At 38.2% G+C, this 16,414-nt stretch overlaps 1 protein-coding gene across 10 annotated transcripts in view; it reads right to left on the bottom strand.

Moving 5' to 3' along the window:
- THRB (thyroid hormone receptor beta) overlaps positions 1-16,414 on the bottom strand; it is a 157,209-nt gene that overhangs the window by 21,385 nt on the left and 119,410 nt on the right. The window contains exon 1 of one of the 10 annotated variants that reach the window (XM_048301894.1): positions 15,583-16,134. The exons of 8 other annotated variants lie outside the window; for them this stretch is intronic. In XM_048301894.1, the coding sequence (XP_048157851.1) occupies positions 15,583-16,030 (448 nt within the window). In that variant the 5' untranslated portion in view covers positions 16,031-16,134. Of the gene's footprint in view, positions 1-8,617; positions 9,046-15,582; positions 16,135-16,414 lie in introns of those variants that run through there. One more of the 10 variants, XM_048301901.1, reaches the window with a different exon arrangement.

Below are 16,414 nucleotides of genomic sequence, written 5' to 3'. Positions count from 1 at the left end.
AGAAGGGAAGGATCACATCCCTCAAGCTGCTGGTGACGATTTTCCTAAAGCAGACCAGGATGCAATTTACCTCCATTGCTTCAAGGACACATTGCTGGCCCATATGCAACTTGCTGCCAACCAGGAACCCCCAAGAACTGGGATTCACCCTGCACTGCTCTGTTTATTATTTCTCCCCTAGTGCGGAATTTGGCCTTTCCCTTTAATGAAGTTCAAGAGATTCCTCTCATCCCATTTTTATAGCCTGTCTAGGTTGCTCTGAACGGCAGCACACCCATCTGGTGTTCCAGCCGCTCCTCCCGGTTTTGCATCAACTGCCAGCTGTCTGAGTGGAATTTATGAGTGCAGTGAAGGAGAGTCCTTTGGATGTGGCTGCCTGTAACACTACCCTTTGCCACTGGCTTGCCGAATCCATCTGTAGCACCACACGTGAGGCCAGACATGAAGCTTGCTGTCTTTATGCAGCCCTCACAGCAGCACGGGTTGGTACAGCTTGGGGATTTGGGACACCAGTCACTTGGAGGACAACCAGCAGCAAGACTCAGGGCAGCAGAAGGCTGTTGGAGAATGCTGCAAGAGGGGTGATCATCATGTTCACGCAACTAACATGTCAGAGGGTCTGCTTAGTAACAGACAGTTTAAATTAAAGTGCCTTCCTAAGGCTATGCTTCCAGATGTTCTCCAGAAAGGAAAGCCCGAATCAGAGACAAAATGCTTGAAGCTAACTGAACTTAAAATACTTAAACTTTATGGAGGCTGGTGAGCAAATCAGGAGAAAGCAAAGAAGGCAGAAAGTATTTGTATGGCCTAGTTTGAGTGTAATTATGAGAACCTCAAATTATAGAGAACATATATCCCTGTTCTCTAAAATGAGGAAGAAGTAGTACTTGGAAGCCATGCCTGGATATGGGCATCTCAGGTCTGCCAATATTCCTACTGACATCTGAAAGGGGAGTAGGGGAATGAGCTGAGATCTTAATGTTGTATCCAGCCAGTCTACAAGACACCAGACGACCAGATTTATGTTCAGGCTACGTTTCTCCATGATGAACAAGTTATGCTTGGATAGACTGTGGCCATGTGACATTGAGGGATGAGAGACAGCAGGGTTTCAACTCTAATTACATCACTGACTCCTAATAGACACTGTGCCAGTGGGGGATTAGCAGAGGCTATTATCTCCATCCTGCCCCCACTTTGCTCACACCTGCCATTGCACATGCAACACATACACAACATAGAGCTGATAGAGTGGGCAGAAGATGCAGCAAAGGGATGCAGAATTTTCCCCTAAATTTCTCATAAAGATCAATGGCTTCTTGTTATTGCTGGTTACTACCATTCATGAAACACAGACTTTGCATAGCATAAAGTACGTCCTCTAAAATTCAGTATCCCTGGTTAGCTTCCTCAAGAATTGCTTCTGAATTAAATGCCTTGATACTTCATTATTATACAAATTGGTTAGTGCTGCTCACGTAATGGCAACTTGTTCTACTGGAGGAGCAGGAGACCACTTGTCTAAACCGCTTCCTTGAATATATACAGTAGGTCATGCATATGACCACTGCTGTCCATCTCCTTCCTGGAGTTTCATGATTTTATCCAATATAGGAAACAGTTTCCAACCTGGCAGAAGACACAATCTCCTACAGGGACTCTTAGAGATTAAAAATGGCATCCTTACATGCAACCACATTCCCAATTTTCTTTCATCAGAAGCATTAAATGCCACGTACTTAAGCTACCTATATATTATGTTCAGTACTTCCACAGGATTGAGCCTATGTCACAAGGGAAGCACACACTTGGAACTCTTCTAGGGATTCAACAGGAAACAAGAATAGAAAAATCTTATCCCAAGAAATCATTGGCAACAAAAGTATGCAATACACATATCTTTTCTTTCTATTACAGTTTTCTATACTTATAAGACTTCTTCCAAGAGCTAATGGGGTCAGAAAAAGCTAGCATGGGAAAACTGGACCTTCAGTATTATTTTTAAAAGATACAATTCAGACAAATATCACTGCAAAAGGAGTAAGTGGACCTACATTTAGTTCCGACAAACACTAATGTTCATTCTAAGTAATCTCTAGTAGTTGCAAATTTCCTGTATGACCTCTGTATAAATTCAATACAATTTCATTTGAAACACGTGCAGATAAACAGACTTAGTACATTTTCTCTGCTTCTCAGACTTAGTATTAGCAGGAAGAAATTCAACACATTCTAAACATGGTACCAGCATGGAAGAAATGAATACTGCAGTGGAGATTCTTAGGGAAGCCATGGACAGCAGCAGAGTTGTGTGTTAGATGTTTTGAGGAAGGGGCAGAACAATAGACTTGTCTCACTCTTTGCATCATCATTAGTAACCTGTCTCTCATATCAACAAGTACTTTTTCTTCGTGTGTGCAAATAAGACTGAGGCAAAACCAAAAGCTCCCATGTGGAAAAACAGATGCTGTCCGGACAGAGTAACCCAGGTGCTCTCTTACTACAGAAGAATGTCTGATAAATCTCATGGGAACATCAGGTAGGTTCCTATTTCAGGTACTCGTAATTTATCTTTTATTTCTTGGTCAAAACCTTTTAAGTAAATAGCTAAGAAGAACGGTTCGAGAGCAACACCAATCTCACTGAATAGTACAAAACCAGCCAATATTGTTCCTTGTTGTTTCAAGTCTCTGCTGTATTCAGCAACCTCATGGACTGTCATTTGTTGCATCCTGTATGATCCTGCAAGTTAATTATCTGTCAAGTATGACTTGACATTGTTTACCCGATGCCTACCTTGGATCTTTGTTTTGAGTGGAGAATAATAGTGAATGACCTTGATCTGCCATGTCTGCTGTTTCCCCTGTAGCCTAAAGTAACACCTTTGGTCCCCAGACTCCCACCTGCCAGTCTGCCTAATCTTACTGTCTTGGCAAGGCTAAGCACATAGAAGGACCAGTTGCCCCTCTCTAGAAGAATATGCCATATAATCCATTACAGCCAATCTTGAGAGCATTTTAAATCAAAACTGTAGCTTTGTAGAGGTATGGCAGGAAACAATTCCCTTCAACAGGAAAATGTAACAGGAAATGTATGTCTGCCCCAAGCAGCCATAAGGACAGAAGGAGATCTGCTAACCTATGCAGTCATCTGAGGTATTCCTTCATTAATACTGTATGCATGCACTCTTGAACTACCATTTGCAGGAATGATGCCTTAAAGCAGCATCTGTGACCCTGCACAGTATAACGGCCTGGAGAGACACAAATGAGACACTCAGTGGCTATTCCTCCATGCAACAAGGCAAAGAAAAACTATTTCAATTACAACAAACTCTGAAAAATTATAGTGTTTCTTTTTCCTCTGTACCAGGTACACATTAACAACAACAACAAAAAAAGCATATTTTGAGAAAAGTAAAGAACCAATTTCAGTTTTGTTAAAGTATCACTGCACATACTTTATATCTCCAGGTCTGTACAGATAATGTGATATTTGCCTAGGGAATTAATCCACACTTTAAAAACATTGTTGAACCAAACGGGATTTGACTACCAAACAGGGATATGAGTAACACTGATGCAAACAAATTACACCTGTCTACCAGATGTTCATTGTTAGCTTGTCCTAATCCACCACAGATTTATAGTTTGCAGGCAGAAAATACCATTTTTTGCTATTGCAGAAGGACACTTACATTTCAAGACCATTATTCAGTATTTTAATTTTCACTGTACACTGGCAAATTCATGTATTAAATATATTCCCTGAAATCTTTCTTTCCCCTGTCTGGTATGGTTTGCATGACTAGAGACCACTCACTAAAATGAGGAGTTAGAACTTACCAGTAAGCTGGTATTCACTTACCAGACGCTGCAGTATGAAAATGAAAAAGATGAAATTAATTATTACCTTGGGAATCCCTAACTGTATTAAAACTGAAATGTAAATTTGTACTGCTGTTCTACTGCTTTCATAGTCACCTTGAACTCTTTACAAATTATAAAAAATTACAAGGACCAGCCATACATCATCTTTGACATACTTGTGCAGAAAAATCTTAAATGGAGTGTTTGTTGGTGAAAGCATAGAGCCAAGAGAGAAAAAGCATACTCCATTCTTATTTGTGCTATTATCAACATTGATCTGAAAGCCTCGTCTGATACACTGATCCTTGTTTCCCACTTTCTTTAAATTACTCCCACTGAGAAAAATGCCTTCTTTCTCCTTCGAGCTTGGAAGCACTGAGAATGTTACTGAACAGATTCACACTTTTCTTGTTAGCTAACTGGCTTGCTCGTCCTCAATTTTGATCTTTGTTGACATTCTTTGATTTATGAAATTACAAAAGTTTGGCAAAAGATTCTGCAAAGACCGAATCTGAAACATTTTATAGCCCCTTTTCTCTCAACAACTTTTCAGTGTATTAGCTCTGTTCCTTAGGCTGAGCCAGAAACCTTATCAACAACAGTGCTTTTGCAGAGAATGTGCTCAACACATTTTAGCCCAAACTGTGTTATCACTTAAACTTCTGCAATCAGTACTGGACCTCCAGCCATTACCAACTACAGGTACAAAACACACCACTTCAAGGGTCAGATCATGCCATTTCCTGACCCCTCAAATTATTGAAATGTTTTTAGAGACAGTATCTTAGTACCACAAGAGAGTTATTTATTTAGAAATGAAGCTTCACTGAACAAAGCAAAGTACAACTTACTTCACTTTCTCATCCTTCTTCTGGTTGTGGAAAGGTTACAGTAAAAGAGATGAAAACACATTATTTCCATCGACTTTTTATTATGAAAGAAACAAAACTCCAAATGCATAATGATTTATGCAATGGATTATGCAATTTTTCTTAGTGCTATTTCCTTAGATGGGTGGTCAAGAGCAAAATTAGTATTTTTCAGCCTTGAATAATCGTTAGCATACTGGGAGCTGCTCTGCTGCAAAGACCAGGATGACAAATTCTCAGTGTTTCTCTAAATTGATTATATCCACACACACTCCCTGCATTGATGAGATGACATTTTGGCATAAGCTTCATGTTACTTTTTCTTAGCTGTTTAGAAAGTTCCCTAATGCTTTCACACTGCTGAGAACTCAGTTTGGACTAATTCAGTTTGCATACTCTAGTACCCATACAGTAGGTATTCGCAGCTGCACGTTAATTGCCTGACAAAACATAAAGAGAAATAATTATGGCAAATACAATTATAAAAACAACAATAATAACAACTTTCAAGGCCCCATTCTCCCACCATACCAAGGGACCTTCAAAAGATGGCATTTACCTCACCAGTATCTCACTGGTATCTGGGAAGCAAGGTGAACTGCAGGGACGAGGAGTCGGCTCTGCTACAGCCTAAACTCAAGAATCCCCCCCCTGCAAACCCTTGGTTGGGGGGCAGCCTCTGCTTACTGCTCTCCGCCCCACAGAATCTGAAGTTAAAGCCTAACCTCACAGACACTTGTGGACATCCTTCATTAACCTTGTCCAGGAAATTACTGTGCAAAGGAAAGCGAAAGCCAGTTTTAACTTCGCAGACATCTCTCCTGTGTTGTCCAAATGTCCAAAACACTGTGCAGACACCAAGTGTGGGGAGACTGAGGTTTCTGGACTCCTGTACATATTTCTTTTGTACCTTCCTAGCTGCATTATCTCCTCCCTGTTGCTGGGTACACCTCCTCACAGCATAGATGGTGTGAGGAGATCCAGGGACATTTTTGCCTGTCTGCTCGGCCTTGGCACAAGGGCAGGGGGCCACAGGCTCCCCCAGAGCATCACCCATCCAGCACGCAGTGCTGCAAGCTCACCATGGCTGACAGCACTGTATGAGGGGGGAAATATTCCAGTTTAAGCTCTCTGGGATAAAACAGCACCTCGTTCTGACGACGATGAGCCCTGTTCTGCCTATCAGATTTCACAGAATTACGCAGAAAACAAAGTGTATCTGGCCGCCTGTTTCCTAGGGCAGGATCAGGTCTGAAAGGGCTTCCTTAATAAAACAGTAAGCTCTTGCACAAATGTTGTGCTGTCACCTTTTAACAGCATACACCAGAGCACAAAAGGTAATGGAGCAACAAGTAGATGCAAAGCTAAACCCACATCTCCACCTCTTGATTTTCTGGACTACAATTCTTTTCTTTAAAAGTTAATTCTTTCATCGGAATTTCTGACAGATAGTCAGGAAATAATAGTTTTTAATGTACTGTAATAACTGAAGCAGCTTTCTTATATTTAGAATAACTGGCTTTGCTTTATAAATGGTTTTTTTTCCCCCCTTAGTGATACATTGCTGGGGTCTTTTGTTCTTGTTTTTCGAGTTATTTTCTGAATTCTTTTGAAGTGACATAAAAATAGAGAAGTAATTAAATATGCTTTCATAAATTATAAGCTTTTCAGCATACAAAATGTTGATTTTTTTTTTCTTCTTTCCGGGGGAAAACAAGACTTTAACCATTTGGTAACTAGCAAGAATTCTGATAGGAAAAGAGTCCATGTGCTACTGTAAAGTACTATCTGATTTGAACAGCACATTATTAAGATTATGACAAATTTTAGACGCTAACAAAAATACCAACTGCAACAATCAAGAATCCTCATGAACACCTGTTTAGGGACTTAATTTTGTTTTAATGGGCTATTACCAAGGCTTCTCTAACAAACTCACTCGCTCCCCCAATCAATTCTGGATCAATACAGACACACATGCCCCGTGAAAAGCCTTCTGTTCTTAGGACAGGATTAAAAGATCTGTTAATTTTACGATAGCTTGCTTAAAAGATGGAAATTAAAAAAAAAAAAAGAAGAAAAGAGAAGATGCACATGTTCCATGCAGTTTAGATCTCTTCTGCTTATCAAACTCAACATTTGCATAGGTTTGACAGAAGGGAGGCCACTTTTTATTATCACAGAAATAAGGCTCTAAAGAATCCCAGAACACATTGCTCAATCTCTGTGAATGATCAATTAAAATCCTGCTCGAGAGTCAGCTTCCACCAAAATTCACCGCCATTTCCTAGTGAAACTGAGGTGGTAGAAAACAAGGGCAGACAAGCAGTTTTTAAAAACAACTCTGTATTCTTTCAAACAAACAAGTACAAAAACTTTACACAGGGCAGGTGTCAGGTGTCTGAGTACTGAAATAACTTAAAGCTCTGATCTAGGTGTATCAATTATTACTTGTAACCTTTAACATTATGAAAATGCATTCCTTCGGTGACTTTGCAACAGCAAGTCTTTATTTCTTCTAAGTTAATCCTGAGATAAATTTTTTCTTTAACCAAAAATAGGAGATGGGAAAAGTCTGCAAAGGCTATGAATTCATTAATTAAAAGCCAACAGCAGATAAATAGCCTTAAAAAGCATTTAAAATGTTGCACAACACAAAAACATGCATTATCCACAAACACATTTAGCCTCCAATTTGATCATGTTTCTACAGCTTCCAAAAAGGATTTTAAAAATAATTTTCTTTATTATGAAATACGATATTGTTCACAGTATAAAATTAAGACATTTTTCTATCAATCATACAGATTTATTGCTTCAAGGGTTAATGAATATTTTTTGCCCAAAGGAAAATATTTCAGTTTTCCATGTAGTTAATAAAATTAAACAGTCTACTTTTCACTACAAAGATACTTCAAAAGTGGTAAATGGTGTTTTCTTTATCTCTCTGGTTACATCAGATTCATCTGGATTTTGGAAAACTGAATACAGAAAATCTGGTCTTATCACAACAGAACACTATTTTGGTATAACATACTGTTTATTTTTCTTCTTTAATAATTTAATGATTTTAAAGAAACACAGAGAATACTTTGTATGTGTCAGTTCAGCTGTCCGAGTTCAAAACAAACAACATCAAAAATATTTCCAAGTGTTTGTTGGTGTTTTGGGCTCTTTTTAAATCTCCTTTGCTTACTTGAAAGCAAAAGAATAAATTCTAAAAACTGGCAATGATTTAACCCTGAGGGACCAGACACTGCACACGTCTCACAAAAATATTGATTTGGATTTGCAATCTTTTGGATGCAAAATCGTCTTTCTTGCATAGATATATTCTTGAATTTTCAGTCTTTTTTGCTCTGCATAATCAGAAACTCGTGGTTTTCACTTAAAACATAGTAATTCAAACACAATCATTTTCCCATACATATTTACAGTCTTATTTTCAAAATCTTTTGCCTGAGTTGCTGAGCAAACAGAGTTCACATTTACTGAAAACAAGGACTTAGTTTGTATGTAACCAGAAACATAGCTTTAAGATGCAGAATATATAATGACGACATTTCAGAAGAGAAACTTTCTTATCAAGCTCACTGGTGAATAGCAAAGGAACTTAATAGCCCAGGAAAGCAGAAAAAAGCGCAATATATTTGCAAATGTCTCTTATAGATTAAGAAAAAGTGCTTGGAAATCCTCATCGCTCACCGAAAACCTTACAATCACCTAGCAACCTATGTTAGTGCTGCTTTCAATTTTGAACAGGCAGCCTTCACATTCAAAGATGCATCTGAACCAACTGATGCAACTGTAAGTTTAAAGCAAAACAAAAACAAAAACAGAGGTTATTTTTTTTTTGGTATTTAAATAAAATGCCCCTACCTTTCTTCTGAGAGTACGATGGCGACTGCACTTGAGAAAAAGTAGGTTTTTCTTCTGTGAAAAATTCAGGTTGGTTGTACTGATTCAGGGCCACGTCCATGTCAGAGTACTCGCTTTTAAACACGTTTCCAGGGTAACTACAGGTATAAGGCTGATTCACCGCCCAGGCCTGTTCCATATATATGTTGTTACTGTGCAGGACCTGAGCATCACAACTGCTGTAACCCTGATTATCTTCGATATATGTGCAATAATCAGTGGACTGCATATAGCAATTGCTACCAGCAGCTGGGTGCACTTCATATATTTCTTGCATACAGTAGTTCATTTTGTTAGCCTATCTCAGCTTCTACTTTACGTACACACACACATACATACACATGCAGGCATGCATACACATGGATCGGGAGAGGAGCAATGAATATACACCAACAAAGTCAGCTGCAGAACAGCCCGTTTTACTTTGGATGTGCTAAAATCCTATTTATATCGGGATGGCTTGTGAACTCCCCTGCCAGTCAAACATATTGGGAAGCAGATTTATGACAGTCAAAGGTCTTAATCTGTGACTGTAAGTTAATTCCAAGGGAAGATGGCAGTCAGGTAGCAATGACCACCAGACAAAGAAGTGACATCCTGACAACCCTCCTGTTCCCCTGTCTGTCTGGAATAATCATTTTATAAACCATTTCCAGCCTTTTCCAATATGATTAGAAAATGATTACTAAGGCGAGGACACAGTTATGTCACTGTAGTTGTCAATTTAAGTGTGAAGAATTATAAAGACTGCTTAAGAACTCCCAGAGGGGATACACTGAAAATCCTAAAATCAATAATCCTGTTTTTCAGCATTAAACCATAGAAAATCCAATAGTACTGTGCTGATGACCTGAACAGTAGTCTAGTTTTACAAAATTTAGCAACTTAATCTGTCATCAGCTTTATTGATTTTGTTTTACAGAATTACATGCATGAATCTCCTCAGCCTTCCACACGCACACAATCCTCCCCACTGCCTGGTAATGCATTTACGGGAAAGCAGCTTTTCTAAACTTCAGTGATTTCAAGAAGTAATTTCTATTGAGTTCAACAGGTGGGAAACTTCAAAATAATATAATCAGCAAAAAGAACACTGCTTAAATATTATCAATAAGCTAATTGCTTTGCTATTCTGCTTTGTTATCTCTTCTGTTCCAGTAATGAAGTACTTTTAAAGAGCCTCTGTTTTGATACCAGAGCGAGAAAAGGAAGGAAGGTTTTTTGCTCATTTTGGCTCATCTGTGAACTATGAACATGTCAATGTGACTACAACAAAAACTGTATGATATCTTAATTGCTTAATGCACCCCAAACTTCAATATGGTTAATATACCTTCTTTAATTAGCCATTCTTTTTTGATCTAAAACAATTTATTTTTAACTTATATTAGCTGCTATTTGGTTTTTTTACTAGGAAAAATGTGGTTTTTCCTTACAGAACAGCTAAGATACAGTAAAACTTGTGAAGCCAGTAACAAAATGATATTCCTTTCTAATATCTGTTCTAATTATTAGGGAGCTGAATTATTACTGATTTGATAATGAGAGCTTTCTTATTTCATTCATTTTAAACTAAAGGACTGCCAAAATTACCGTGTAACTTGGTCATTTTTCTTCTAGGATGTTAAGCATACATCCAACGATCTTAATGAACACACTATTAAATAGTCCTCAAAAGTTCAGTAGGTAAGAACTGGGCATGACATATACGTATTTTTCCCTATCCGATATTGGTTAATATTTCAGACTAATAAAAGGAGCCAACAGAGAAATATTTTCCCTTCCAACAAACAACCGTAACTAACCTATTTAAATAAGCAGCATTGCCAGTTAATATCTTATTAGTACCAAATTCAGGACAAGTCCTTCCAAGGATCAGAGAAGTTAAAATTCATGCTTGGAGCTTTCGCCCCCCTCTAACTATAAAAGAAGCATCTTTAACATGCATTTCTTATTAACTTGTTCATAAAATAATAGTACATTTGGTAAGTCAAACTGAACTCCATTGAGATTTGTGCTACTGAAGTCAATAAAATTGCCTCCAAAATGAACTTATTTTGCTAAAGCTCTAGAAAAACTAACATTTTATTTTGTTAAGAGCACTAACAGTTACTGAAATCCAACAAGTAAAACCCTAATGAACCCTCATTCATTTACCATTATCTAAGTCAACAAATACCATCGTAAAATACAGTGTGAAAAAGCACACAATAAAAGTTAATTTTCATTTCAGTTCAGGCCCATCATCTATACTTTACAAACAGTGAGTTTGTGATAAAAAGCGTGTCTTGTGCAGGATCTGATTCTTCAATAATGGATGTTCGGCACTTCATAAAAAACGCTTGTGTTTCTTTCAAGAAATTCTGCAATAGTTGTTTACACAGAAACCCCCAAACCATTCCCACTGAGGTGATGGGTTGGTAATACTGTAGTGCATGTAACATATATAGCTTGCTGAGCTTCCTTCTCCACACTCCCAATAAAATATTCCCAAGTACAGTACCTGGGTTGTTAGTTTACCACAAAAAGATCCTCTGTACCACCAACAGGAATTTATGTAGAGCTCCCACAGAGGTTAGGCTGTGTTTTACAGGTTAGCAGAGCACAATACCTAGATACTTTTACACCACTCAGAAAAGCTTTGGAGAACTAGGCTTTAAATTCTTCGTGGGAATATTTCCCATGTGGATTTGCTTTGCCAGCAAAGTCAAAATTCCCACGAATCTTTTCTTGTTTTTTCTCCCTCTGATTGGATTTAGGTTTGTCACTGAAAAGCTAAACAGAATTGAAACCTTGTGTAGACAGAGCTGTTCCAGCCAGGACAGCACCTGAGGAAATGGTATTTCAACATGGCACAGCCTGCGACTTACTTTCCGTTCCAAAATAAATCCCTCAAACATTTCTTGTTTTCTATTGCTATGTCAATAACGCTTAGAAATGTGTCACATGTACTATTTTTGTCAAGAGTTACTTTAATACTGCAAGGAAATTAAATTACATGAAACTGTGAAGGATGAGGAGAAAACAAAAAAATGAACGAAAGACTTTTCCATCAAACAAAAAAAAAAAAGATGAACACTGCCAAGAAATGTGGGTTCCTTACCTGTGATATGCTAATATTAAAGAGATTTATAGCACTGCAGATTGTTGTTCCCTTGGAAACAAATCAGTTTGAAGAACACTGCAAAGATTTAAAAAACTGAAATATTCCCAAAATATTTTCATTTTAATCTTTTAGGGTCCAATCCTGTAGGTTCATTTCATGTACTCCCTTGAATTAAATTGTCTGATACAAGACAGTCAGACAGTGTCTTTATCAAAAGTCTGAAAGTGGAGTAGAATAATATTAACAGTTTTTCTTTGTTTTGCATTCAAATTTGAATATTCGTGTCTTTACATCATGTCATGTTGAGCTTTCGTTGCCTCCAGCAATGTAATATCACATTTGGAATTTTATTAGTTCACAAGTGTCTGATTATGTGAACACATGGAAGTTAATCACCATCAGAATAAACCCTTCAATTCAAGCAAACAGGCCAGTGATAAACCCAGAAATTTTTATACTGTAACAGCAGAGGATCCAAAGCTCGAACCTCTCACAGCCTGAGGTGTTAGTTCATTGCTCTGAAAAAGGCAGAAATTACTTGTTGAACATGGGCCTGGAATGCCCCAAAGGTTTTTATATACTCACCCTGGTGTAAATTAGAAGTGTAGCGCAGTCAGTGATACTAACTGGACAGCCAGAAATCAGGCCTAGAATGCCTGAAAAGGGGAGTCTGCAGAAGAGACCACCTTACACTACACCATTCAGCTCTTCATTGACTCCTGTTTTACAAATTATGACTAAGACTTTCAATTACAAACAATGAAATACCCCCATTAAGATGCACTTCTGTTGTGACTTAGCTCAGTTACAAAACCCACCAAAATGAACCCACAGAAATGTTAAGGAAAGACAAAAATCCTGTGGATGATCCTCTGGAAGCTACAGCCCAAACAACAGAGGTCCCCGACACAGAAAAAAGAAATATCATTCAGTGCAATCCAATCTGCTGTGGCATATTACCTGCAAGAGTCCTATTCTCCTGACTTTTTCCAAACTGTGCATCCCTGGTCTAGAGTCCTGGGTATTGCAGTGCTGCAGATAGGGCCCCTGCACGCCGTTCTAAAAGATACTGTCGCGGTATGTGGGAGGTATTGCAGAGCATTCAAATCAGTCAGGGCAGAGTGCCACTTCTAAAGGACCAAATGGAAGGATCTTTTGTTGGTTGCTGTTCAGACTTCATGCATAAAGATGAATAAAAATCGGGTATTTGGTAAAAATTTTTGCACATTTAAACATGTAGTTGAGGGATTAAACATACCGTTCTGAACTCCTCACAGTTTTGCATGCCTGTATTATCAGCTCCTAGTTTTGTAATACAAAATTTTACATGTTACAAAACAACTGTTATATCTCCTATTTATAGATTTCATTGTTGCCTGAATTGTCTCAGCCACCTCTGATGGTTTTGGGGAAAAAGAAAAAGAAATTAGATCACTGCTTTTCTAAGCAAGCACAAATCTGCACTTTCAAATTTTGGGCCACATCCCAGGCAGATCTTCTCATATCATAAGGAAAATATACTGAAAACTGTAACAGCTTTTGAGCAAAACTAATGTGGCTTTTACAACACACATGAGTTGACAAATACAGCTATCTCAGTGCCCACACAATGAACTCTTTAATGGGTGTATTTGCACCACCTTATTCATTCACTTTATGCACTATGATCAAAGACTCAAAATGGTTCCTCAGAAGTATGACTATGCAAACTTACTGTTAGAGATTAAACTAAGAAAACCTCAAACATCAGAATCCAAAATAACAACAAGCTTTTGCAAGAAATCATAAGGTACAAAGGATTATGGAGTTCTAGTGCTGAAAAGTCACAACAGCATTTGACAATTCCTGGAGTAGGTCTCAGTGGAAAATAAGACACTAAAAAATCATCATTTTGTCTATGCTACATTTATTATAGCAGTTGAAAGGAAAAAAGCTAAATCTGACATAAAATAATGCCTTTCTGACATAAAATAATTTCTTTGGGTTTGCAACAGATGCAGAAAGATTCAAACTAGCTGCCTGTGGTACGAACCAGAGGAAAATCTTATTTAGACAACAGCACACCTCTTTTCTCCACATGTACCAAGCTAATAATTTCTCTAAAACTGCTCCTCTCACAAAACCCACTGTACCTCAGTTATGACATGACACTAAATTTGTCTGTGACTCATAAAATGCCAGTGTGATGTGCCTTTTATTGAAATACTTCAGGCTCATTAGTCTGCTTGGATAACAAAGAATGTCATAGTTTATATTTAAACTTTCAGATTCACTACAATTCCAGTTATCCCTCAAAATATTTCCGACACCTTGAATAAATTTGGTTAAAAGAGAATGGAGCTTGCTCTTTCCTAATCAGGACTCCTCCAGGGCTTGTGCATGCTTTTTCTTGCACTATTCATGACACGGGTAGGTAGCACAGAGTCTCATCAATGCTTGTTGAAAGCGCTTGCTCCTTGAGACGTCAGCCAACAAACGGGCTAACAAAACTCCTGAATAATGTCTGACAACTTTTAAGGCGGTCCCTGAACAAATATTACTAAAAGTAATTATAGACCTGTGACTCAGACAACCCAATTTGTTAAGCCTCCCCATATATCATAATTGGAAGACCCTGTTAGCAGACATCAGTTAATTACAGAGCTTATCTCTTGAGAAAGTAATGGCCAATACTTAAAATGTGTACCTTTTTTGAGTCATTCACTACCTCAACTTCACATGAAAACATCAAGGTAAGAAGTTTCATTTGTTCAAAAATAAAACCAAGCAGAAAGCAGACTAATTTAGCTTGTCATAACATAATTAACAGGCTCCTGGATGGGACTGTCTGGGTTTGGTAGCCTCCTGACAGCCTTTAGTAAGACGTTAAAGCGATCAACACCTGACATCTGTTAGCAAAGAGGCATTCTGAGGTAAAGCACAACTAAATCTAAAGAAATCAGGTACTTAGACCAGTTTAACTTTTTCATGAGGTGATATCCTGCCTGACACTGTAATCTTTCTTCCTGGAGTGACGCAAGACTTAAGTAAAAGAAAACAACTTGTAATCCCCTCCCTCCCAATATACAGTAATTATTTTTTAGGCAAAGAGCAATGAAGAAGAATTTATCCAAGTTTATAAAGGAATAAGAATAACTTAGGCACTACATTTGTGCTAATACCTTAGCAACTGTGATTCTTAAAAGGAATTCCTTCAGTGTGAACAAAACAACCTGAGAGAAAATGGTTTATCCTCCTGACTAGTGAGGCAGAGAATATTCCTAACAAGAAGTCCCACTTGAGCTCGGTACCTGCACTTACTGAGGCTTTGGGTATGGTTAGTAATAAGAAAGAAGGCAAACAACACAGTCACAGGTGGGAGCTGAACACCCTGAAAGCAGAAAAGAATGCTTTCTTTTGTCTTTGCATTTTAATGTATCAAAGATATGCTTTATTAAAAAAGGCCAGGTTCAGAAAATATTTTTGATCAGCTTATAAACATCACAAAGAGAGAGACAAATACTTTTTAAAAGCCCTAAAGTAAGAAATATTATTTTGTATTAGGTATCACACAAAAACCCCCAGTAAGCACTCATCACATTGCCATAATGGCTCTTCACGAAGCTATTAAATTAAATAGAAGAGAAAACTAAAAACCACAATTACCACTGATGAAAAAAAAATTTAAAAAAGGTTGGTAGCAAGAAAACACCCCCACATAATAATGCTTTTACCAATGGCCAAACCCCTGACAGTAAACAAAGACATAACCTGGTTTTGCTTTGTTTTGTTTTTTTCTAAACGCAGCATTTGCTGTGTCCTGCATGATAACATTATTTACCTTTACACTTTTTTTCTTCTTTTTGGTATTCCTGGGCACTTGACATGATTTGAAAGTTTGCTTTTGTATGGCCTGGCTGTAAAATTGTACTAGTCCAAGATGAAGCATGTAGGCATTGCGAAAGCTGCTGTCCATTCTTCTGGATATCATAATTTTTGAAGTGTCTTTTCCTACAGAAACGATTTTCTGTTATGCCCACTAAATTCCATGTCTGATTTCTGTCAGGAAGGTGAATCAGTCTGTCCCACAACAGGAGGCCACGTCCTGGATGTTTGGCAAATATTGCAGGGCTACAAAATGTTGGCTTTGCCAAAATCTTGCTCAGGTGTGGAGTTTTGGAAAGCAAGTGGTTCCCCAGCTCTCCTGATGCTGTGGTATTCCCGTGCATCTCCACTGGACTGCACTGATATGATGCAGAACCTTTCAGCCATGCCCATTCAGCCACCATAGTTCCCCTTCGGTACAAGTAAATATAAAATTTTCCTGTCTGAGAATCCTGAAAAAGCAGGCAGATCTATGTGGACAGGCTAACACTAGATGTAACTTCCACAACATCACAACTGCAACATGGGCCCCAGGGCAAGTTACCACCGATTTATTGCCTTGCTCATATGATCATTTGAGGTCTTGTAGGTCGAGGCTGGTCGTGAACAATTGTCAGATACTTAAACACAAAACATCAAGGATTCAGCCTTGTTTGACTTTGCTCTTATCGTAGGCTGACCTGAGAGACACTCTGTTACCTAGGTATGACATTCTTATGTGGGCATGCTTAGCAGTTCCGCTTTTGCTACCTACTGCCTTTCTCTGCTTGTGGTCACAGTGGAGTATC

The sequence above is a fragment of the Corvus hawaiiensis genome, chromosome 1 (assembly GCF_020740725.1).
Source record: "Corvus hawaiiensis isolate bCorHaw1 chromosome 1, bCorHaw1.pri.cur, whole genome shotgun sequence".
Taxonomy (NCBI): domain Eukaryota; kingdom Metazoa; phylum Chordata; class Aves; order Passeriformes; family Corvidae; genus Corvus; species Corvus hawaiiensis.
Note: the sequence above shows the minus strand (reverse complement) of the source record. Positions and strands in the feature narration are given on the sequence as shown.